The sequence below is a fragment of the Motacilla alba genome, chromosome 3 (assembly GCF_015832195.1).
Source record: "Motacilla alba alba isolate MOTALB_02 chromosome 3, Motacilla_alba_V1.0_pri, whole genome shotgun sequence".
NCBI classification, from domain to species: Eukaryota; Metazoa; Chordata; class Aves; order Passeriformes; family Motacillidae; genus Motacilla; species Motacilla alba.
This window is the reverse complement of record NC_052018.1, coordinates 56,550,134-56,573,359: the sequence shown is the minus strand read 5'-3', so window position 1 is coordinate 56,573,359 and position 23,226 is coordinate 56,550,134. Positions and strand designations below refer to the sequence as shown.

At 41.9% G+C, this 23,226-nt stretch overlaps 1 protein-coding gene across 2 annotated transcripts; it reads left to right on the top strand.

Moving 5' to 3' along the window:
• The first annotated feature begins 45 nt into the window (after window positions 1-45).
• Window positions 46-13,266, top strand: ALDH8A1 (aldehyde dehydrogenase 8 family member A1). Of its 2 annotated transcripts, XM_038130695.1 has the most exons (8): window positions 46-1,364; window positions 2,322-2,478; window positions 5,828-5,975; window positions 6,334-6,489; window positions 8,210-8,359; window positions 8,990-9,246; window positions 10,042-10,203; window positions 11,611-13,266. In XM_038130695.1, the coding sequence occupies exons 2-8, from the start codon at window positions 2,341-2,343 to the stop codon at window positions 12,061-12,063; spliced, it is 1,464 nt and encodes a 487-aa protein (XP_037986623.1). In that variant the 5' UTR covers window positions 46-1,364; window positions 2,322-2,340; the 3' UTR covers window positions 12,064-13,266. The 2 variants fall into 2 exon arrangements, with proteins under 2 accessions (XP_037986623.1, XP_037986622.1); XM_038130694.1 differs by lacking the exon at window positions 46-1,364 and having other exon boundaries at window positions 1,479-2,478.
• The last annotated feature ends 9,960 nt before the right edge of the window (window positions 13,267-23,226 follow it).

Below are 23,226 nucleotides of genomic sequence, written 5' to 3'. Positions count from 1 at the left end.
ACTTAAAATGCGAAACTGGCATCCAATTTGGCTTTCTGAAGAAATAATTTCAGTTTTTCTCATGTTAGTCAGTGCGGCCACTGCGCATAAACATTTCTTTCATCCAGACTTAGTGCTCTTTTGAACAGAGGCTGACAGTTTAATCTTGTGGTGTCTGCTAAAGCCAAATTGTGCTGACTTATGCCTGTAACTCCTTCCTGCTTTTCAGTAATGGGGCTGATGAAAGCTTCCAGCTGAAAGGAGGGTGCTTCTGCCACTGCCAGCTCAGGACAGACACACTTTACTACAACTTGGAAGTTATGTTGGTAGGAATTTTGAGAGGACCTCAGGTATTTCAGGACCTGTATGTGAGTGCAGAGTGGAGACAATTTACCTTTGCCCAGAGTTAGTAGTGGGAGGCAGGAAATGAAGTGCTTGCTCCAGAGCATTGGGCTGTGGGGTTAACTGAAGTAAAGCTGTGTCCAGAGTAGTGAAGAACACAAAAATGCTTTAGTTGTTATTTAGTTCACAGTCCTGTATGATCTGTCCCTACTCTTCCCACATGATTTTTTTTGGTAGATAACTTTTTTTGTACTTAGGTGCTTTAGCCCCAATTCAGCAGCTACCTGCACTTGACCACATTGATGAATTGTACTGTTGACTGATTGCATGGATATTTGTAGAAGTATTAGCAATGCTTTATATGGAAATGACTTTTGTAAAAGCTTATGAGTCTGAAATACCTGAAAACTGTTACTGCCAAGTTTATGAAATACCATTATTTGTTAAGTCTTTTTATAGACCAAAAATTACACTTAAATATTTACCAGTTCCAACATGCCACTGTGAAGGTTTTGGTGCCCTTGGAATCTCTTGGATTCCAGAGATTTATACTGCCAAGCTCCTACATTGAACTGGTTCCACTTGAGCTTGCCTTCAAGCTTTGAAAATGTTTAGGTTGCCCTTGAGTCAGGGGGCAGTTACAGTCTTCAGTTCTAAGACTTGCATAAATTCCTTACTGTTTATGGACAAGGAGGTGTAATACTGGGTGAACCTCCAATAACTCTTCTCATACATGTTTGCATTAAATTTTGAGGCTCACTTTTCTGTGATGACTGAAAAGCTACTGCATGCTTTCCCAGTTTGCAGCTTGGGAGAAGCAGAGGTATTACATAATCCAGTTTCAACGTGACTGCACTACCTTTCAACACAGATTTGAACTCTGCCCAGAGGTGCCACTTGGTTGAAGCATAAATGATCTGTTGTTGTGCAATGGAAGCATATCACCTTTCTGCAATCAAAATATGATTGCATGTTGATCCACGTGAAACTTGATGGCTTGCCAGTTGTCTAGGATGCAAAACCTTCTTAAACTCCTGACTGAGGTATTCACAATCTCCTGGTGAGAACATACTGCTCTCTGGGTGTAGTGTTTTGAATATCTCTGGAGAAGGAGGTGACGTGCGATCTTAAAGCAATTTGATAATCCTCAGCATTATGTTGGAGAAAATGTCTTTTACACAGATCTTACCAGGCAGTTTAGGTTCTTGGGAAGTTAATTATAAGAAAATGAAAAAACTAATTATATCTAACAGGCTTCTTTGTAGTAAGGTGGCTTCCACTGGAATATTTATGGAAGGGAAAGCATGACAGTCAGTGTCTTGCTTTTTTTGGGAGAAAAAACCTGATGAATTTCTGACAACATATAAGAGTGTACCAGGTAGGATTGTGCTTCTCAACTGTTTGAATTGAGCGGTCACTAAGCTGTTTTTATTGTTTGATGTTTGATGATATTGGTGGAAAAGAGTTTCCTTAAAATCTTTTGGTCTGGTAGGTACATTGGTTTTGGGGATACAAGGAAAAGTAGTGATAGAACAGTGAACATGAGCTGCAGACATGCTGGTCTTAAGTGTCTTTTGTCTGCTGACACTTAGAAGCAGGTTCTTGGCCAGATATTTGAGTGTTGAATTATTTTGTTTAGTTGTTGCAAAATGTCTTCAAACTGTAACTTCATAACTGTTACAGGTAGAAATTCCCCTGTCAAACTATTCTTTTTCTCTCTTTTTTTCAGTCCTTAATTTCCTACAGACAAGAGAAAAGCTGGTTTCCAGCAACTGTGCTGTTCTTCCCTCCTTGCTTCAACTCCTAGAAAAGAACCAAGTGTCGCAGTAACACTAATTTTTTCCCCTTTGCTCTTTCCTGCTGTTGTTGCCAGGGTTTGTTCCCACTTGTAAACAAGTGGTGCAGGGAACACAGAGAGACGGGGGAGGAGTTCGGACTCACTGTGCAAATACATACAGACATACTAATCTAAATTGATGCCTCGTTGAAAAAAATTACAGGTGAAGCAAGCAGCCAACAATGGCTCACTCAAAGGCTCTCTTAGTGCTGGAAAACTTCGTAGGTGGCAAATTTGTTCCTTGTTCCTCCTACATAGACTCCTATAATCCATCCACTGGAGATGTCTATTGCAGGGTTCCAGACAGTGGCAAAGAAGAGGTGAGTACTATCCACATGTACAAAAAAATGAAAAATGTTAAGTGCATGTAACAATAACCTTTTGAGTGAGAGAGGCTGGAGGTGAGAGAACAGAAAAATGATGCTTTCAATGCTTAAACAAGTAAATTCTTGATTATATTGTAGTATTGCTAATCCACTGCTGTGGCAGCAAATGCTGTCATTTTTTTTTTTAATTTTGCTATTAGAAAGTTATGGTCTGGATTCTAAGCTGGTGTGAATCAACAAAGCTTCAGTAACTTGCATGGAGCTCCTTCAGCTCACACAGTGGGAGATGCCTTGTGCATAAGTTCACAATAACACCCAGACAGACTGTAAATATAAACAATCTGTGAGAACAGTGTTTATTGATCTCTTCTGTAAATAAATTTAGAGGCACCATATGCAACTGTGTTCTCCCTTAGTGTCTTGATGATTTGCAGTTTTCATTTAAAAGGGTTTTTGGCTTGCTGTCTCTTCTCTGAAAATGGTAAAAAGCTTTCAGACCTCTCTGACTTTGATATTAGCAGTTGGATATTCCGTGGTTGTGATGAGTGTGTTTCCTTATAAGGTGCCCTGTCCTCTGCATCCAGAGGGTTTCCTGGTCTTGTGCTCTCTACTGGGGTGAATGTTTCCTGGAACACTGAACGTATTCAGGTGTGGTTGGGCAGTGATGTTCATCGGGGAGCTGCAGTTTCATTGATGCTGCTTTATAGGGGACCTACAAGTCTGTGTCCAAAATAGTGTTTCAGACTTATTGAAGAGGAAGGTGACTGGACGAGCTTGGATAGCACAGAGGGCTTGGAAAATTTTGTTGAATAGTGAACAGCATTTTGAAAATGTTTTTTTAAAACAGATAACTACAGTGTGTAGCTTTTCCCTTTGCTTGCATTTCAGTCTTACTGACAGCTTCTCTCAGCAGAAACCTTTGCACTGTAATTTCAACTGGGTAAATATTTGTTAGATGCTGATGACCAGGGGTTAAAGAGTAACAGGTTGGATTTGTTGGAATACATCTATGTAAGTTCATTCCATTCCTAATTATGCCTGAAAAGTTTGCTCTTTGATGTGCAGGCGCAAATCTTCCTATCCATTCATTTACAAAATCATTAAAACCAGAGAGATCTGAGAATGCCAGAGGCTGCTGGTCACTCTAGAGATACGGTTCAAGCATCCTAAGAACAATGCTTTTCTCTTTCAGCTTTCTGAGTCAGTGTTTGTGTGTAGCAATGGGAACCCAGTTTAAAGACCTGTAAATTTGGTGAGTGCTTTAGTCCTGCCTTTAGACAGCTGTACAAGAAGGTTGTGCTCTGCAGAGCTGGCATCCGTTGGGGACTGATGGAATATACTGAAGAAAATACAATCACATACTATTTGAGGTTATCTAGAGATATCAAATAAGCATCTAGACAAGAGTTCAGCAAAGGACTCAGGGTGCTGGTTTCTAGCAAGGCTCAATGTCCAGTTGCATATTGTCTTGGTAATTTTTCCTGGGAAGTTAGGTGAAACAAGGGGAGACAGTGAATTTGTTGCTGACCCCAGAGTTTAACACCTGCTCAGTTGCTGTGGCCATTTTAGCCACTTTCTGCCAAAACCACTGAAAGTATTTTTTTCCTGGGGGTTCATTTGTTCCCCAGCTAGATATCTTAAATTCTACATAGCAGTACCACAGCAAGACTAGCAGGTGCCCTGTGTAACCAAAAGACAGACTGATGAGGACTATTTAGTGCTGGTAAATATCTACTTTAAAAACACTTCTCTTTAAAGAACCTGGCTTCTGTGCATCATCCCCTGCAAAAGCAAACATCTTGTCCTGAGGGCAGTTCAGGGTATTTGGGGTATTTTGATAGGAACCTTTTATGATGGGTCTGGATTGTGTGTTGTTTCTCTGTGTCTGTCTCATGCAGAAGAGGAAAGCAGAAGGAAGTGTTTCAGACACAGGAGTTCATAGTTGAATTCTTATGTGTGCTTTCTTTGCGGCTTGACTTTCTTTGCTGGTTTTTGCTAGTCAAACTAAGTAACTGTTTAACCTTTGTATGCTTAGTTCTTCTCTACAGATATCTCTCCTTTTTTCCTCTTATATTTTCTTAGATGAATCTACTGCCACTTAATTCCTTCCTTTGCTAATTTTCTCTTCTGCTGTTTGTGAAAAAGCAATATTTTTGTCCTTCTTCTAAACCCACTGAAGGATTAAAAATGCAGACAGCATTGACTGTCTCCTGTCCTGGCAGCACCTGGTGGAAAAGGCCACAGATCAGCATGAGGACAGATCAGCAGCACAGGATGGGAAGGTGGAAGAACAAGTTAATTAGTGAAGGTGGTATGGTTTCACAGAGGGTGAACTTTTTCAGGGTAGCATGGCATCTGCGCTGGACTCACTCAGGAAGCTGCAGTTCCCCTTTCCCAGGCCTGGTTTGGTCCTGCTTCAGCTGTTCAGTGGCTGACAGCTTGCTGCCATTGGCACTTGAGCAGGAGGTTGTTGAACTACAGTCGAAAGAGAAGAGTCTAGGTTTCTGAGCTTGGCCAGTGATCCATGTGACTCTCTGCACGTTGATTTATTTCCCACCTTACCCCCTGCACCGGTGGTGTTTTGGCTTTCAAACTCTGGGTGGTATTTTTATAGTGCCCATAACTTCTGATGTGTGTGGGAGAGGGAAGGAGAAGGCGTAGATAGATTTTATTTTTTTTTGTTTGCTTGAACTTTTGTGCCCTCGTTAGTAAAAAGTCTTTGGAGTTATCTGTAAATTATTTTGTGATGGCTTTTATAAGACCTGTCACTATCTGAAGGATCAAACTCAGGACTCAGTTTTGTGGAATTGGTGGAAATGAGCCTTCAGTGGCTTCATGGGAACTAGCAATATGGCAGCATTCAGAGACGTCCTAATGGTCTCATCAATATTACATCAGCATTCTCCTAGTTATTGATTTTGGCAGATTTCCAAAACTGAAGAAATTGTATGTTGCAACTCAGCTAAGGCACCTTTGACTAAACCACTCCATGAGAAAAAAATCTTCTGTTTGTTTTGGCTAGAGGCACCTGCTGGTGCCAGATGACCATTCCAGCATTTCTTCCAGGCCTGGAGGGTGGCCCACAAGTTGCTGTAATTTGGAGAAAAACAAGAATTCCAGTGGAAGTTTCTTTTCTAGATATTCAGTTTCAGTAACACTTCTTGAGTTATGGGGTAGTGGACACTGGATGGATACTTAGCACTGGATAAGCTCTAAGGAATTTGCATCTCCCCAGCAATGTGGTCTGGATTATTAGTCTCTGAAATATGAATTTATCTGCTGAGTGTTTAATATTTTCTTCAGCCTTTCATTAGCATTCACCATCCCTCTTTTGCTTTTTTAGGTGGAAGCTGCTGTCAAAGCTGCCAAAGATGCCTTCCCAATTTGGTCCTCAAAAAGTCCATTGGAAAGATCTCAGATCCTGAACAAATTGGCAGACCTGATTGAACATGACCTGGAAGCGTTTGCACAAGCAGAGTCAAAGGATCAGGGTAAGAACTGGAACTGTTGATCTCAAATGAGTGTGCCTTGCTGAATATTGAAATGGAGGATTTGGATGAAATTTTTTTTTTATGGTATGAACTGTTGGAGGAAATTGGAATAGATGTGCATGAACCTTGAGGAGGTTTTGGATTTGGGATTCCTGGGTGGTTCTTGCTTTTTGGAATTACCGACTTTGACTTCAGTTGTCAGATATTTGGAATTACTAGAGGGGAGCTGTTGTCATTGACTATGTTTGTACTGTGCTGGCCATTACTCGGGCAGAGAACAAAAGACATTTCCCAAAAGACACACAAATCAACTTTGAGAGACTATAAAGCATTGTTTCTGTCCATGTTTTTGTTTCAGGAAAAACGATTACATTTGCCAGAACAGTGGACATCCCTCGGGCTGTGCACAACTTCCGATTCTTTGCCTCTTCCATCCTTCATCACGTCACAGAGTGCACCGAAATGCCAACCATGGGCTGTGTGCACTACACCTCGAGGGCACCTGTGGGAGTTGGTATGGTGATCCACACATGCTGAAAAGCTTGGCAGAATGTCTGCCTCCATAGGGGCTCAGCAAAGAGTTTTTTGAAAGCATTTATTATCTCTGAGTCATGTCCTGAACATGGGCTTGCCTGCTAAAGCATCAGCAACTCCATGTAAAATCAGTTAAGTTACTTCATGTCATGGCAAAAAAAAAGAAAAAAGAGTTCATACCTAAAAAGCTTCATCTACTGCTCTCACCTTCACAGTCTCTCTTGTTTTGTCTGTGTGTGTCTGTGGGTGAGCATTACCGCTGTGCATCAGTGCAATGTGCAGAGCACTGAGCTCCTGCTCCGGTGGGGAGAGTGGGATCCCCTCTCCTTTGGGAAAGCTGTAGTAGTCTGTGACCCAAGTGCACGCGGGTGAAGAAACCACTCTAGCTGGGGAATTGCTGAACTCAACCACTAGATGCTGCTGCTGCTGCTTCAGAAAATAAAGTGGTTGTCCTGAGCTAAGTAACAGTGTTCTAATGATTTCATTATTAGGTTATACATATAGTACAAATAACATATAACATTAAATATATGTGAGTTCTCCTCATTTACACTTGAATTACTTAAAATGTAAAATTGGCAAACTTTAACCCTGTTAAAACTTTTCTTTAGCAGTGGAGAACATGACTTTTTCTGGTAAAATTCTTCTCATAAGGAAAAGTCCCTCACTGAATCTGCTCCATCAAACAGAAAGAAATCCCGTGGCTTTTGTAAGGAGTCACATGTGACAATTACAGATTTTTTTTCATAATTTCCTAATAATATGTGAAATGAAAATATTCCTAAAGGCAATTACTGAAAATAATTCTGCTCATTCAACAATTCATGGGAACATCAGTTCATATAGTGATAAATTTTGGCACTCATAAGTTGAACTAAAATTTATCTGGAAAATGCTTACTGTATGTTGTACAGAGTTTGTTTAATATTAAAATTGAAAAATAAAAAACAGCTTTAAAGAGTAAGAGAAAGCAAGAATGTGATCTGAGCTGGCACATTTAGCCTGGAGAAGAGAGAGCTCTTGGGAGACCTGCAAGAGAGCTTAAGAGGGACATTTTACAAGGACATGCAGTGATAGGACAAGGGGTAATGGCTTCAAACTGAATGAGGGTAGGTTTAGATGTTAGGAAGAAATTCTTTACTGTGAGGGTGATGAGGCACTGGTACAGGTTGCCTGAAGAAATGGACAGCGGCCCAACCCTGGCAGTGTTCAAGGCCAGGTTGGATGGGGCTTTGAGCAACATGGTCTAGTGAAAGGTGTCCCTGGGGGGTTGGAACCAGATGATCTTTAAGGACCCTCTCAACCCAAACCATTCTATAATTACTTTCACTTGCTCTTTGCTAACACAAAGTATTACCACAGACAAGTTGTTGCAAATCATTATTATGGCTAACCTTGCATTAATGTTCCTGCAAAACACTAAAAAACTTCTTGAGAATATAAAATTCTGCCCTGAAGAAGCAGCAAAACTTATTCAGAGAGTTCAGCTGATCACTTTTAGAATCATTTGCACAGGTCTTTTAAGAAGTTATCTTCCTGTGAGAAATGCTGCAAATTTATTGTACATATTGGCTGGAAATAAAAGCCATGGCCAAATTCCCTTCATAGATCTGAATTGGTGTATATAATTCTTGAGGTCAGAGAAATTATTTTTATATCCCAGCAGCCTGACCTCCTGTCTTTGTGGTTTTGTTTTGTAGCTGGTTTAATCAGTCCTTGGAATTTGCCACTGTATTTGTTGACTTGGAAAATAGCTCCTGCCATTGCATGTGGAAATACTGTGGTTGCCAAGCCAAGTGAGATGACATCTGTCACAGCCTGGATGATGTGCAAACTCTTGGAGAAAGCAGGTAAGTCCTGCAGCATGCTAAGGAGCAGGAATAGAATGGAAACGCTTGTCTGTGCACCAGGTTTTTTAGTTGCAGAAATCAGAAGGTGTTTAAAGGCTCTGAGAAAGACTGCTGCAGCTGAATGTTGCACTGGAGAACAAAAGGATTTCTCTGCCCTCATACTATCCTGTCTCCCCAATCCAGCTGTTGCTCATTTTTTTTCCACTGTCTTCTGATGAAAATTTTGCCCCTCCTGCACTCCATTTACAGATGTCCTAAGTCTGTGGTGCAAGAAGAGAAGCCATGAGAGAATAAAGGAGTGCCAGTCAGCTCTTGGTAACTCTATCATGGCTGTATTTGGTGCACTAATAATTAAAACTAGAACAGTTGCTTGTTCCCTGAATGACTGTACACTGCATCTATGGTGATGCATGTCAGACAAGCTTGATTAGTGGGACTGCTTTTATCATTTAACCCATGACCTACAGAGTTGTCTAATATTGTGCATTTCAGCTACTACTGAAGCGAAGGGTTAGTATTTTTCACTCTCAAGCTGCTGGTAACTTTCTAACTTCAGGGACAAAACCAAGTGAGGTGACAGCCTTGGAGCGACAGGAGGGTACAGTGACCGTGTGCCTTTGTTCCCATCAGGGGTGCCTCCTGGGGTGGTGAACATCGTGTTTGGAACAGGGGCCAAGGCAGGAGAAGCCCTGGTGTGCCACCCCGACGTGCCTCTGATCTCCTTCACGGGCAGCACGCTGACGGCCCAGCGGATCACGGAGAGAAGCGCTCCACACTGCAAGCGGCTCTCGCTGGAGCTGGGGGGCAAAAACCCCGCCATCATCTTCGATGATGCTGACTTGAGCCAGTGCATCCCCACCACAGTGAGGTCCAGCTTTGCCAACCAGGTACCTCCCGCCCCTATAATGCATAAACCCCGATGGCAGCAGTGCCTGAGGGTTTGCGTGCATGCTGCACCTACCTTTGGATCTGAATCTCAAATTGTCAAGGTCTATTTCAAGAGAAGATTTGTTTGAGAAGATCCTAAGTAGAAAAATATGAAAAAGGTTTCATTATTCCACAAACAGGGACACAGAGTAATAAAAGGCTCTTCTTCGTGCTCTCCCTCAGAAGATAACAAGGTGTTATTACTCCTCTCAAAGTACATACATTTCTTATCTCTCAGGGAAGCAGCTGCTATAAGTTCTACTGAGTAAGAAAGTGGGAAGCTTTTTGATTTGTTAGAATTAAATTAGGGGACTTCCCCCAAAATTTTACCAACACTATTCTTCCCTCATCACCACCCTCAGGAGAGATTACCAAAACCAGGAAATTGTATCTGGACAGGTGTTAGAAAAATAGCTTGGTATCAGAGAGAGATTATCAGGAAATGGAGAGAGATCATTCAGAGTTGGAAATCATGTTTCCTATAAAAAATGTTGGAGAAGAAAATATGTAATTTATAAAATTAAATTTGCTTATGGTAGTGATTGCATGATACTGATACAGTTTTGCCTTTTTCTTCTCCTTTTGTTTTTTATCTGGAAAAAAATCCCACTTTGCAGTGCTGGTTAATGTAGTTTGCACTCCTGAGGATGCAGGGACACAAGTGAACTGTGTTGCAATTCCTAATACATGTCAATAGTGCAATGTAATATCAACGAATATTGTTGATTTCTAGTTTGTTTCTTTCTTTTTGATAGGGTGAGATCTGTCTCTGCACTTCCAGGATCTTTGTTCAGAGGGGAATATACAGTGAGTTTTTGAAGAGGTTTGTGGCAGAGGCCAAGAAGTGGAAGACTGGGAATCCCTCAGATCCTACAATTGATGTGGGAGCACTAATAAGTAAAGAGCATCTAGAAAAGGTGATGCTACATGGAGTTTATGTGATTTCACCTCATCTTTTAGAGGGCTAAAAGGTAGTTTCAGGACTATGTGGGAAAGGATTTTGTCGTCTCCAAGATCAGCTCTGAGGGATGATAACTCAAAGCCATTATAAGGTATCTTTTTAATGAGGTTTCTGTTGCCTGTAGCTTGGGATCATGTGATTACTCTGAGAAAAAAATCAAACTCCCTGGGGAAAATAATTTAAAATGGCAAAAGAATATTTCCTCCTGTTTGAATGAGATAACTACAATGTCTTCTAAGTCCTGAATTTATACTCACAAATCTTAGAGTTCAACAACATTTTCTTGGATTTTAATAGTGCATTTGCTAAGATCACTAATTTACCTAATAAGTTAGTTGACAAGGTAAAAGTTTTATTTTTATATCACTCTGGGAAATCCTGGCTTGTACAAAACCGTTTCCTAGAACTGCTTGCAGTAATTTGTAGTGGTCTGTGTGTGGAGAGCAGCTGAGATGGTGCACAGTTAGACACAGTCTGCTTTAGTGGCTTCTATGAAATGAAAGGTGTCAGAGTTCAGGGAGAGCAGATGCTTATATCCCAGAACTCTTTGACGCAAGAAGCAGACCAAAAAACCACAAAGTGAGAGAAAGCCAGACCTTTGATGCTTCCCTGATGCCTCAGAAGGTTCTCCAGGTTATCTTCTTCTAGAATGGTAGTAACACCCACGTCCTGAGGTCTTTAGTCTGTAGCGCCACAGAGAACTTCCAAGTTTTACCTGCCAAGGTAGAAAGCTAAAAGAAGAAAAAGATAAGGAAGTCCCTATCTCTGTGGTCTTTCTGCAAGGAGAGAAGCCAGGCAATGATTGCAGAACAGCAGAATCAGATCAACAGTACATCCTATGTGTTCAAGGTAGCAAGCATATGGTCGCAGCAGCCACAGAAACATCTTTAATCATTTATTGATGAGATTTTCTGTAGCATTCATGGCTTCATCATCCTAGTGGCATGTAAACATTCAAAAGCCTTGCCTTGAGGCAGGACAATACTACTGATTCCTTGGAGTAAATGAGTGAACCATGGCATGGGATACATGGCAAACTGCTCCTGGGAGAAGGGAGGGAGGCTCTGGAACCACTTGTATTTTTACCAAGAGTCCTACCCTTTTGACAATACTTGGTGGGAACGGCCAGCAGTGTTGTCTGCTAGGCTAGTAAGTGTTAGGAAAGAGAAAACATTTGCTTTTTTTCAGCAAGAAATACACAGCTTTGCTTACAAAGAAGCATAACAAGAAAATTTAGGGAATGCTGCCCTCTACTGTAAAAGGCAGCATGTTCCAGCTGGAGTTCTTCAGGGGCTCCTGCTGATGTGTGAACCCTTGGAATTTGGTGTCCTTTAGCAGTGATGTTTTTCTGCTGCTTCCCCAGGTAAGGACCTACGTGAAGAAAGCCCAGGCTGAAGGAGCCAGAGTCCTCTGCGGAGAGGGAGTAGATCCTTTGGCCCTCCCACCTGGCAACCAGAAAGGCTATTTCATGTTGCCCACAGTTATTGCTGAAGTCAAGGATGAATCTTGTTGCATGCAAGAAGAGATCTTTGGTCCTGTGACATGTGTGGTAGCATTTGATACAGAAGAGGAGGTGATCAGAAGAGCCAATGGTGTGAAATACGGCTTGGCAGCCACAGTGTGGTCCAGCAATGTGGGACGTGTTCACAGGGTGGCACACAGGCTGCAGGCTGGATTGGTGTGGACCAACTGCTGGCTTGTGAGAGATCTGAACTTGCCATTTGGTGGGATGAAAGCCTCAGGCATAGGCAGGGAGGGAGCAAAGGATTCCTACGAGTTCTTCACTGAGGTCAAAACCATCACGATAAAGCACTGACATATGTTAACAGAAGTATTTTAGAGTGAAATAAATGACAGCAATTTGAATTATCAAAAATGGCTCCTTAGAATACAGGCTGCTATTGTGGTCATTCCTTTCTTGAACTTTGGTCAAGTAGCATCAATGACCGCTGAAAACGATCATCCCAAATGCTAATGTTAAAGTCAGTTTTTCGTGTTGGATGAGAAGTCAGTTTCTTGTGTTGTGATGAACAATCAACCCATCCCAAGCCAGATGACTTCCCTGTCTTACAGATCCTAAATCTTTTTGATATTTTTGATAATCCTGCCTCAAAAATCTGTCCCTTTAAGGCAAATTGGAAAAAGAGTATATGACAGTATCTCTGGTTTGTGAATTACCTTGAGGGACAAAGTAGCAAGCACATGGTGAGACTGATATTGTAAAGCAGAATCAACTCATTTGCACTCTAAACAGTGTGGTCCACGCATCCACACATATTGCACTTCGCTGATATCAGACAAGGATTGATACTACACTACGCTGAGAGCCTAAGGAACTACCTTTAACCAAGTAGCTTTAAACCGTGGGGTCATAACATTTTCTTGATATTCATGGAGACAATAAATGTTTTAATTATAACCTTCTTTATGGTAGGGAGCTGAATCATCCTAATACCTGCTCTCTGACTATTTTGAAATTAAAGCCTTTTGCCACTTCAGGACCTCAGTGATGGTGGTTTTTACATCCCTGCACAGAAATATTGGCTGCATCACAAACAGCGTCACTCTTCATTAAGAGAACCCAGAATTTACTCCTGAGAGAATGAACTGTTGGACATGTTTCTCACCAAAATATAAAACTACTTCCAACTCTTCCTCATTTGTTTGCAGAGATTTTTTTAATCAGGTAACTCACAAACTTATTTGCTTTCAACAAAAAGAGAAACAGAGTTGGATACACCTCCACATCTCTGGATGCCACCTGTTTGGAGGGCAGACCTAGCAGCCAGGATGGAACTGTGGGCATTTGATGGATTTGGTACAAGAAACTCCAGTTGAAGGCATGTTAAGGAAATATGTAAAAATGATAGGCTTAGTGAATTGATGCATTCTGAGGAAGCATTTTATTTTAAAAATGCTGAAGTCTATTCATGACCATGTGGTGGCAGCAGAACACCTGCTTTGGTATGTTTAATCCCCAGTCACTCAGCTGGGAGGGGAATAAACAGCTATATCAGTGCATGTTTCATTCTGCCCATTTCTTTTCTATTTACACATCCTGTTTGGAAGAGCACAAGAACCCAAAAGCTGTGGAACAGTTCATTAGTTGGGGGTGACAGGGACATGTGGGGGGCAGACGTTTTCAGCAACAGTAGATGGGATATTGCACAATTAGTAGAAATGAATGGATGTCTTCCCCCCTGTGGATCTGGTCCAGGTTCAGGTTTAATGAGATTAATTTATTTTCAGGGGTTGATTTTATCTTTGCGTTAAATGTGATGGGAGATTTCCAGATGTATTTCACCTGCTGGAGACAAAGGTCTGTGTGTCATCATCATATGTGATTCTGGCCCAAGACATCAGAGGTGGAGTAGTGGGTGGGGTGGGGACAGAACTCTGCAGGACTCCCAGGTGTGGGATGTGGAGGTGGTGGCCCTCTGTCCAGCATGGCTGTGAAGATTTCTCAGAAGTGAACTTCTGGGAAGCCCCATTCTGTCATCCCTGTGTCCAGCACCTCAGAGAGGTAAGGGAAGTCTGCTGGTGCTAATGATGCTGCTGACTTTTGGGCAGGAGGGAGAGACCACGTGAAAATGCAAAATGTTGTCCCTTTCTGCATTTTCCATCTCTAATGGGTGAGCTCCTTCCTTCTACAGTTAATGTGCAGTTCAAGTTCCTTGCTTATTCTGCTATTTCTTGCCCTTTTAGATTACTATACATTTGCACATGTACAGATGTGAGTGTGTTACCCAGTGGGGACATTTCCTGCCAGTAGTAATGGGTAATTCTTGCATTTCCTATGGCTACCTCCAGCCTCAGTCCTAGCCCCAAGGGGAGCTGCTGGTGCTTGTGGCAGTGAAGCAGGTGCCATGGGACAGGTTACCTGCTTGTACCAGGAGCTCTCTGTGGGCACACTGAATTTTCCTATATACCAAGAGCTATGAGCTTTCCTATGTTTTTTATAAAGACTGAATTCCAGTGTAGCTACATGTATGGATAACTGTTTCATCTTACAGATGAAGCAGTCCAAAGACTTCTTCCTACAGATAATGAAGGTGTCTATTACAGCTGCTTTGTATCTGAGTTTTCTGCTCTCCCTCTAAGTGGACAGTGAAGAGGATATCCTGGAGGATGAGGCAGGCTGATCCAAGTTATGAGGCTGATGGCTCTTGCAGAGCTCTTCAGGCTACGTGTTGGAATTTTCCAACATGACAGTAAAGCTTTTTTCTTTTTTTGTAGACTGCCCTGGCTTGAGCATGAAATCATGTGGCCATTGTGAGGATTTGTTTAATTACTGTTACGTAAATCTCAAAGAGTTGCTCCATCTGTTAATTCTTACTGATGGAGTGAGTACAGTTCAGTTTAACACTAGAAGATTATCTCACTGGTGTGAGATGATTACTTTACATGGGGAGCTATTAATATATTTGCCATCCTTTACAGGTCTCAATTAGCATAGGGTTTTTTCTGTTCTATTTCAGATCTTTTCTCAGCCTGTTAATGTCTGTACCCAGTTATTGTATAATGCCTGAAAGCAGCTTTGCTTAGGGAGACTCTGCCTGTAGTTTGGAAAGGGGACACACCAGCTGTAATATTTATATTCAAATCAAGCTATGTCCATGTTCCCACAGTGTTTGTAACTTAGGCAAAGCAAGACATTTGTAAAACTCTCAGGGATGAAAACAGACTTGACTTTTTGGGTCCGAGAAAGTTTCACATGTAACTTAAATGTGCAGAACAAGAATAGTAAGCTAGACTGGTTTTAAAACCCAAGCTTTGAATTTCTGAACTTCAGAAAGTTATACCTTAAGAGTCAACTTCACAGGTAGAGTCAGATACTTAAGACTTTCCTCTTATGAACAACAACAAATAAAGGAAAAAGGGGAAAAAAAGGCAGTGGGATTGTGAGGGAACAGTGAGGAGTTTCTTTCCAGGCTTGTCTTCAGGGCTTAGATTTAAATTTTTGCTCAGACTTGAAGCCTGAGCTCAATACCTGTCTCAGCTCTAGAAAGGATACTGGCTGAAGTGTCCAAGTACTTGTCCTCAAATTTCTTATTAAATTAGAGGATTTTCTGTGTGGTAGGAGAGTGAAGAATGGAAATGGAATTAAATGTTCTTAGTCTTAGAGTAAGACCAGGGTCTCACTTTCCACCCTTTATGGTAATTAAATATGCTATAGAAAGCTAAATATAATAAATAAAGGAAACTAACAACAGTTGCAGGAAATTCTGGGACATTTTCTTCATTGAATTCCATTCCCCTCCTTTCCAAGCATTTGTTTTTGTGCTTGGAGGGTGATGTTTGTTCTTAAGGGACAACAATGCACAAGGTTTTTTCCTAGAATACATCAAGTCTCTGTTGGTAACAGTTGTAATTTAGGTGAAGATTGGGGTATAATGAGAAAAAGAGGGAAGCCCTGCAATCTTATAACTGGTTAAGCAGGATGCATCTTAATGCAGCTGAAGGCTGGTTATGCAGCCAGAAACTATGTGTATGGTGCTGCCTCCTGGAAAGGAGCAGCTTAAATGGATTCGGAGATTATGAAGGAAAGTGGAATCAGTGTGAGAATATCAGTTCAGCCAAAGCAGCCCAAGAGTGTAGAACTCAGCCTGAGCTCTGCACATCATTGCAATTAACAGGAGAGCCAGCATCATGCTGGAGAGAGGAAGCAGAACCGTGCTAAATCTGCATATAGTCTTTACCTTTGTATATAATATTACTGTCATGTTGTGCATCTACTTCTGTTCTCTTCAACTAAGAGATTTGGAGGGAGGAAAATTACTTTAAATTCTGGAAAAAAAGTCCTTCTAGTGTGGGACTTAGATGATGTGTAACACCTTTTGGCTTCACAAACACCTGTTTTACCAAGACAACTGGTGTGTGTGTGTGTGTGTTCATATGCAAGGAGGAAATTGCAGGGGTCAGTGATGAGTCTAGAGGGGCAGATGCACACTCCTGGGCTTCTGTGTTGAAGAGCAAGTTTTGTCTCTTAAAACACAGGAGGTGGTGGAGCACACCTGACTGGTGTGTTCTCTGGTGTGTGACGAGTTAACCACGGTACAGTCTGCCTAGTGGCATTTCTCTCTGGCACCAGGTGTCCTTAATAATATCCTAGAAAATGCAGATGCTCCCACAGAAGGGAGCAGAAGGGTCTGGGATGTACAGTTGTTCAAGGTGGAAAGAGGAAGATGGAAGCTGTGACCTGTCAGGTGGACCAGGCCAAGGTTTCTCACCTCCATGCTACCACTCTGTTTTTGTCCTGTGCTTTGGGGAGGTGTGCTGGACCTTGCAGCTTGGCAAGGAGTGCCTGGTCCAAGGAGCCCCCTGGGACAGGAGGAGGTGACAGACATGCTGGGCTGCAGTGGAGGCTGAGGCAAAAGCACGTGTGCAGCTTCCCCATAGGCATGTGGGGCCTTTGTGCAGTTACATGAAAGACGAAATAAGAACATTTCTCTGTGTGTAAGAGCTTCTGTGGGGTGCCCAGATATGATAATGATGGGGTTTGTAATATTACTCAAACCCACAAAAGGCTTCTTCCAGGGTATTGCTAATGAGGGCTATCTCCTGGTTTCAGAGAAATGGAAGTAATTACAGACTATTTATTGTGAAATGAGGACACATAGGGTGCTAAACTTGTCCAATTAACTCTGAGCTCCTGAAATAATAATGAAAAGATTATGCTACCATTTTAGTAATTGGATTTTCTCTTCCTTTGGGAACAGTGCCTATTAAAGTAGCATTATATCCTTGGTTACTGAGAGATTTCATGTTTTTCTTCAAGTTTGGCTGACCCAACAAAAAAGGCAAAGTCACATTTTCTGCAGCTGTAAAATGGCATTTTCAAGGGTTGACTTATTTAAAAAAAAAAAAAAAAAGGAAAGGAAAAAAAAGAAGAGGAACCTTTCCTAATGTTGCCTTAATTTTTTAAAACTGATTTGTTTACACTTACTTGGCTGCAGTGAATTGACTGTGTTTCACTGATGAAAATAGGAGCTCTTGTCCAGGATGAATGCCAAAATGTTTTTTGGTGGAAACAGCAGAATGTCTGTCTGGGATTCTCTTTGGCATTCTTGTGGTGAAATATCCATGTTTTCACATGAGCACTTATTAGCTGAAAGTAGGTAATTTCAGTCCTGCTGAACGTCTATATTTCAGTCACTCTTTTCCAAGGAGACACTGGAGCCAGTTTTCCAAGTAGAGGACATTTAGTAGGTTTGATAAGATGACCTTAGAAGTTTGATTAGGAAATTACCTCCTTCCTGTGCTGGTTTGCTTCCAGAACTGCACTAAGCTTTTTGAGGGTGGAAAGGATACTTTTGTAACCTATAATTACATCCCTACAATTAATCACTTTTTTCCGAGTTGTCAGTTTTGCCTATTCAAATGCGTAGCATGAAGAGAGGTTTTTTGGATGGTCAAATGTATCTCTGGCCTTTGTGGCTTTGAGTCATATGGGAGAGGGGTGAAAACCAAAATTCTACATGAGCCACATGCACCACAGTTTGTTGGTGATTCAGAGAGAAATTTGCTGTTACAGCGCTGTGAGATTCTTCTAATCAGTTGACCCCTGCAAGGAGCTTCAGGCTGCTTCCTCTGTTGGTGATATGTTTTGAAACCTTTGCTTTATGTTTAAAAAATAAGTATGTGTATGTGCGTAACTGTTTAGATATGCAGTTTCCACCGTGTGGTGCTTCAGTTAGAAGGGCAAGCTGAGGTATTGATCCAAGTGCTTCCAAAGAAACTCTCACTCTGGTCTGAGACCTTACTTCCCTGTTCAGTTTCTTTCCATGAGCAGCCTGAAAGAAAACAAGTTCTTTAGATTCCTGATCTCTCTATAGCACAACATGCTATGTATTTGTTTTACTTAACACCATCCACTCATCTAAATAATAAAACTACCTTGTTTTGAGAACAAGGGTTCACGGGAGGTCACATTGCTCTCAGCTGATACAAATCAATGTCTACCTTTGATAGTCAGCTGGTGGTTTGGTTCTGGTTTTGCTGTCATCCCGCCTAAGACTCACTTTTCCTCCCAGGTTCTGACTAATGCCTCTTTTCCACAGTGGAATTAGAGCATTGTTTACCCAAGCAAATTGTTCTTCTTTGCCTGAGAGATATAGCTGTTCACCATTGGGGAGGAAAGTAATTCCTCCCATTATTCTTCCTGAGGTTTGGCTAAGTTGTTACAGTTCATGCAGTTTGGATGTAAGGATGATAATGTTCTGTCTAAAGACAAAATACAGCAAGAGGTACATTTCAGTTTGATTTTTAAATATTTTCATTCTTTCCTTCCTAATTAATATTTAGAAATGTGCTGTCCTGTACTCAGATTCACTTGTTTTGCTACAACATACCACTTCTCACCAGTGTTAGTCAGTGATATGAGTTATTTAATGGGCACACTGTGTGACAGAAACAGCATTTTTAGCTGGGCTGTTATGTATTTGGACAGACACAGAAAAAATTACTTTTTGAGGGAGCTGTCAGAAATCTGCTTTTTAAAACTATGAGCCCTGAAGAAAATGTTATAATGTTCCAGCCATATTGACACCAATATCCCATTTGGGTTACCTGTCAAAAATAGGCAGTGAAATCAGAGCTTTGACTGAGATACAGCTGGGAAACATCAGTTTCTAAGCAACCCCTTAGGCTCTATGTAAAACTTAGATGAATAATCCTACAATTGGACAATTTCTCTGTTGTACACATTCTATGCAGCATTGATCTGCTTTTTATGAGGTTGGAAAAGATGGGTTCTGGTTATCTGCTCTTAACACTTCCTTTGAAGGTCTTTCCACCTTCAAAACACTATATGAACTTTAGTTAATTAACCTTCTTTGCACATCTTACATCTGGAAATGTGAACCACTTTTCTTCTTGCTGCTGAGGCTATTTAAGGACAGACCACACTGTAATGCCTGCAAGACACTTCTTCAAAGTGAGCTGAGGGTAGTTTTTTTCCCTCGTGCAGTCATGTTCTGAATGGTTTGACTAATCTCAGCAGAGAAGAAAGTTGCTTTGTACAGAAAAGGCAGAATATTCCTGGCTGAACTTCTCTTGCTTATTCCTTTCTTTGGTGGTAATATGATTTGTGTTGTCTTCAGGCATCCTGGAAAACTAACTGCTGGAACTCAAGGAAAAAGGTGTCAGCTGGTGTGTACTCTGGCTGCTGGGTCTGGTAGGGATGAGTTAGAGCAGAGCTGAGGTAGAAGGAGTGAAAGATTTCAGTGTGCATCACTGGGAGGCCAGACACTAATTCAGGAAGGCTGGTTAGTTCTTGTTTCACTGTAGATGAATACTGTAAATCAATTTATATGCCTCCAAATAATAAAGATACTTAAAGTAACAGCAGATGTAAAGAAGCAGAATAAGTGAGGGCTGGACTCAGGTGAAGCTCAGAAAAGAAAAAATTAAATTACTTTTATAGGGGGGTGTTGGTTTTTGCCTTTGAGTTTATTCAAATCATGTAGAAAGAGAAAAAGCAACTGCTGGCACTTGTCTGTGCCCAGGAAAATAATAAATCTATGGCAATGTTCTGAACAATACAAAATTTTCTTTTGGATTTCACTGCCATGAAATAATGCAAGAGCTTAACTTATTTTGGTTTTAGGAAACAGCCATTAAGGGCTGGATTTGTACTACATGGAGTTGTCACTGGGATGCTGTCAGATTTTGAGTGCTCTTGAGAGAGCTCTGTTCCTTGAAGCTAAGTCAGGTAATTTCTAAGATTAATTCATAGCACTTGTTCACTTTCCACATGTGGCTACTTAGCTATCCTCTGAGTTAATTTAAGAAATGTGAACACTCAAAGTAGTGATTGTGCATGGACTAAGCCCTGCATGATCAGAGCAGCAGGTGCATTAGGTGTGCCAAATCCGGGTTGTTTAGTTCTTAACTAAACTGGAAGTTTCCTGGGGTTCCACAAATGAAATTCATGTGATATTTGGTTTGGTTTTATTCTATGTGGCCCTGAACAATTTTTTGGGCTTTGAATAGATATGATTTGTGGTCCTGTAGTTCTCCATGCAGAACATTTGGTATCCGAAACATCAGAATGGTAATAACTCTTATTTCTCTGTAGGGGAGACTGATACACACTTTGTGGATAGAAAAATGTGAATAAGGAAAGTGCTCTCTAGTCCTAGGAAAGATGCTGAATGCAGCATTTTGTTCTTCCAACATCAATGGATGCCTTTTTCCCATTAGAGACAGTTTTGCTCTGGATGGGTAAGTGTGGGGGTGAGCTCAGACCAGCCCTGCAGACCTAGGCGGACTCAGCCCATTCTCAATACTTGGCTTCTGGTCATCACAATAGGAAGTTTGGCCAAGCACAGCTCCAGCTCTTAACTTTCCACTTAGAGCAGCACTTCTCCCTGGAGTGGGATGGAGCAACGTTAAAGAGACGGTCAGACTGTGTGACCAAAGTATTGTTTAAAGGTGACTGTATATCTCAGAGCAGGGGCAGTCTCGTTTTCTCCCTTTCCCTCCAGAAGGTTATTACAGCTCATGGTCTCAGGCAGCAGTCACGCAGAGTGGCACTGCACCCTTTCCTCAGGATGCATCCCGTGCAGTCCAGTCTTTGTAAAGACCACATCCTGAACTGAGAGGTGAGGGTCACGTTGCCGCACCTGGAAATGAGAAACCTTTTCTTACAGTTCTTGTAAACGTCAAGACTAAGTGATGAGCCCTGGAAAGAGGTGAAGGGAATCTTCCCACCCTGTCCATGGGCCTTTTGGCACAGCATTGTGCATTGTGAAACCCTGGGTGATAAAAGGAGTGCTGCTATTTCTGTCCTTGGGCACTGCTGGCTCCCCGCTACAGGTTCACAGTGATAAACTGGCTGTGAACTGCTTCTATGGAATAGTTATGATGGGGCTGTGCTTTGTCCCTTGGTGGCAAGACAGAGCTTGCCATGCAGGAATGAGGAGTTTTTCAGGTTGGTAACAGCAATTCGTGATGTGACATATCCCCACCTATTCAGGAGGATAAATATGGGCAGGGTCACACAGTCTTTCCTCAACATCCTCATTACCTTGAAATTACACTTTCCAAAGGGGCATTGCTCTTGCCCTGAGTAATTTAAAATGATGGCTCTGTGCCATTTTTAGGGTGGTGCATTTTCTACTGTAAAATGTTTGCATTGTGGTTATTTAGAGTTGTTTCCTCCACCACCCATAATTCTGAGAAAACCATAGGTGAAATACGGAGAAATGCCGGTAGAATTTACAGCCCAAGAGACTGACATTCGCTCCTTCCCAAATGAAGGCAGACCAAGCGATGTCTTCTGCAGTAGTGCCTCAGCTCTGCCGTGCTAGGACTAAGAAGAAGAAACTCATTCTGTGCACCCAGAAGCTACCAGCAAAGGTGCTGGCTGCCATGTTAATGCCAAGGCTAGGGTCAAACTCAGTCACTTTGTGCTGCTCCTCAAAGAGGCACTGGGCAGCACAGGCTTTGAGCTACAGCACTGACTTGAATCAGGACTGCAATGATAGCCCAGCTAACAAAAAGCTCTGCAATTTATAGCTGCTCTAGGGTCCCTGGGAACATTCAAGGCCAGGTTGAAAGGGGTTCTGAGCAACCTGATCTAAGGCAGGTATTCCTGCTCGCGGCGGCTGGGTTGGACTAGATTACCCTTAAAGGTCACCTCCAATCCAAACTGCTCTATGGTTCTTTGGTTTTGTTATCAGGGGAAGTGAATAAAAATATTGTTGCTGCGAGCAGAAGGAGGTGTGTGCACACTCACCACCCTCCTCCTTGTCCTGCACAGCAGGGTTACACCATGGTCTTGTAGTCTCCCTTCTAATTATGAATCTGTTTTAACCCTTTAAGTGGCAGCATGTCTTTTGCTTGATACAGTGGTTAACTGCTGAGGGATGTGCATAAACATGTTTACTCTTCCATAAATCCCATTATCTGGCAATTCTTCACAGTAGCTGAGGCCTCATTTCATGCTGCTTTTGCTCCTATTAGAGGTCAGAGAGAGTGACTGAGCATGTAAATAAACTTCCCAACAATTTTACACCCTGCTGTGGACCACCCTGAGAGCACAAGCCTGCCATTTGAGCACTCTTTTCTTGTAAGGCAGCTGGAAAGCAGTAAAAATCCCAGTTCCCTCCCTATAAGCCCATCACATGTTTTTGCTCGTCTGTCCCTGTACACCTGCAGTCACGTGTCTGCAAGTTCTTGTGAAGCTGAGTAGACTGACAGAGCCAGCTTTGGATGGCCAAGGCAAGACATTGAGTAACTCCCATTGCAGTTTCCCAGGCCTCTGCTTAGCCACCATACAAACTTGCTGTCCTCCCTGCATTTATCATCTGAATGTTCCAGGCTTCTCAATCCTTCCCCATGAGTGTCTAGAAGCATTATGACTTCTGCCTCATGCCAACCTCGCTTGCAGCTGGCAGAGAGGGGGCATGGAAGTCCCTGATAAAGATTTTTTTTTCACACATTCCCTAAAGGTAAACTGTGTCACAGCTGGAGAGCTAGGTACACAAAATTCCTGTTTTCTTGCTCTCAGGACACCATGTCAAACTTATTTCATGAAACATAAAACTAGTTTTTAATAAAAATGCCTGTAGTTGGTGGAGTAATAACCCAGAATGGCTCTTCCATGGAGCTATTGGTTACATTCACCTTCTCTGGCCTAAAATCTATACCCAGCACTGTGGATTTTCTCTGGCATCCAAAATGTTTGAATTATTATGTCTAGATTGCATTGAGGCTGTGAGTTTTCACATGGTTTCTTGAATGTTTTTAAAAGGTTAAAGCTGAGGGAGAAAATGGTGTCACCATGGAGGGAAAGGAAGGTCACACTTTTCCTATCGCTCTGTATCTGATTGCCTGCTCTCCCCTTCCTCTGCCCTTCCCAGACTATGAATAGGGAACCTCGGGGGTGTTTCCTGCAGGCCAGCTGCGGTATCGCTGCTGGAAAGTCTCAGTCACAAGTGAAGAGCACGGGCTGGATGAGAAGTGATGAGTTACT

Excerpts from the sequence above, each read along its gene's own strand:
- ALDH8A1 (XM_038130695.1), top strand. The coding sequence starts at position 2,341 with ATGGCTCACTCAAAGGCTCTCTTAGTGCTGGAAAACTTCGTAGGTGGC. Across the intron at positions 6,490-8,209 it reads GAGGGCACCTGTGGGAGTTG|CTGGTTTAATCAGTCCTTGG; the intron begins GTATGGTGATCC and ends TTTGTTTTGTAG. Across the intron at positions 10,204-11,610 it reads GTAAAGAGCATCTAGAAAAG|GTAAGGACCTACGTGAAGAA; the intron begins GTGATGCTACAT and ends CTGCTTCCCCAG.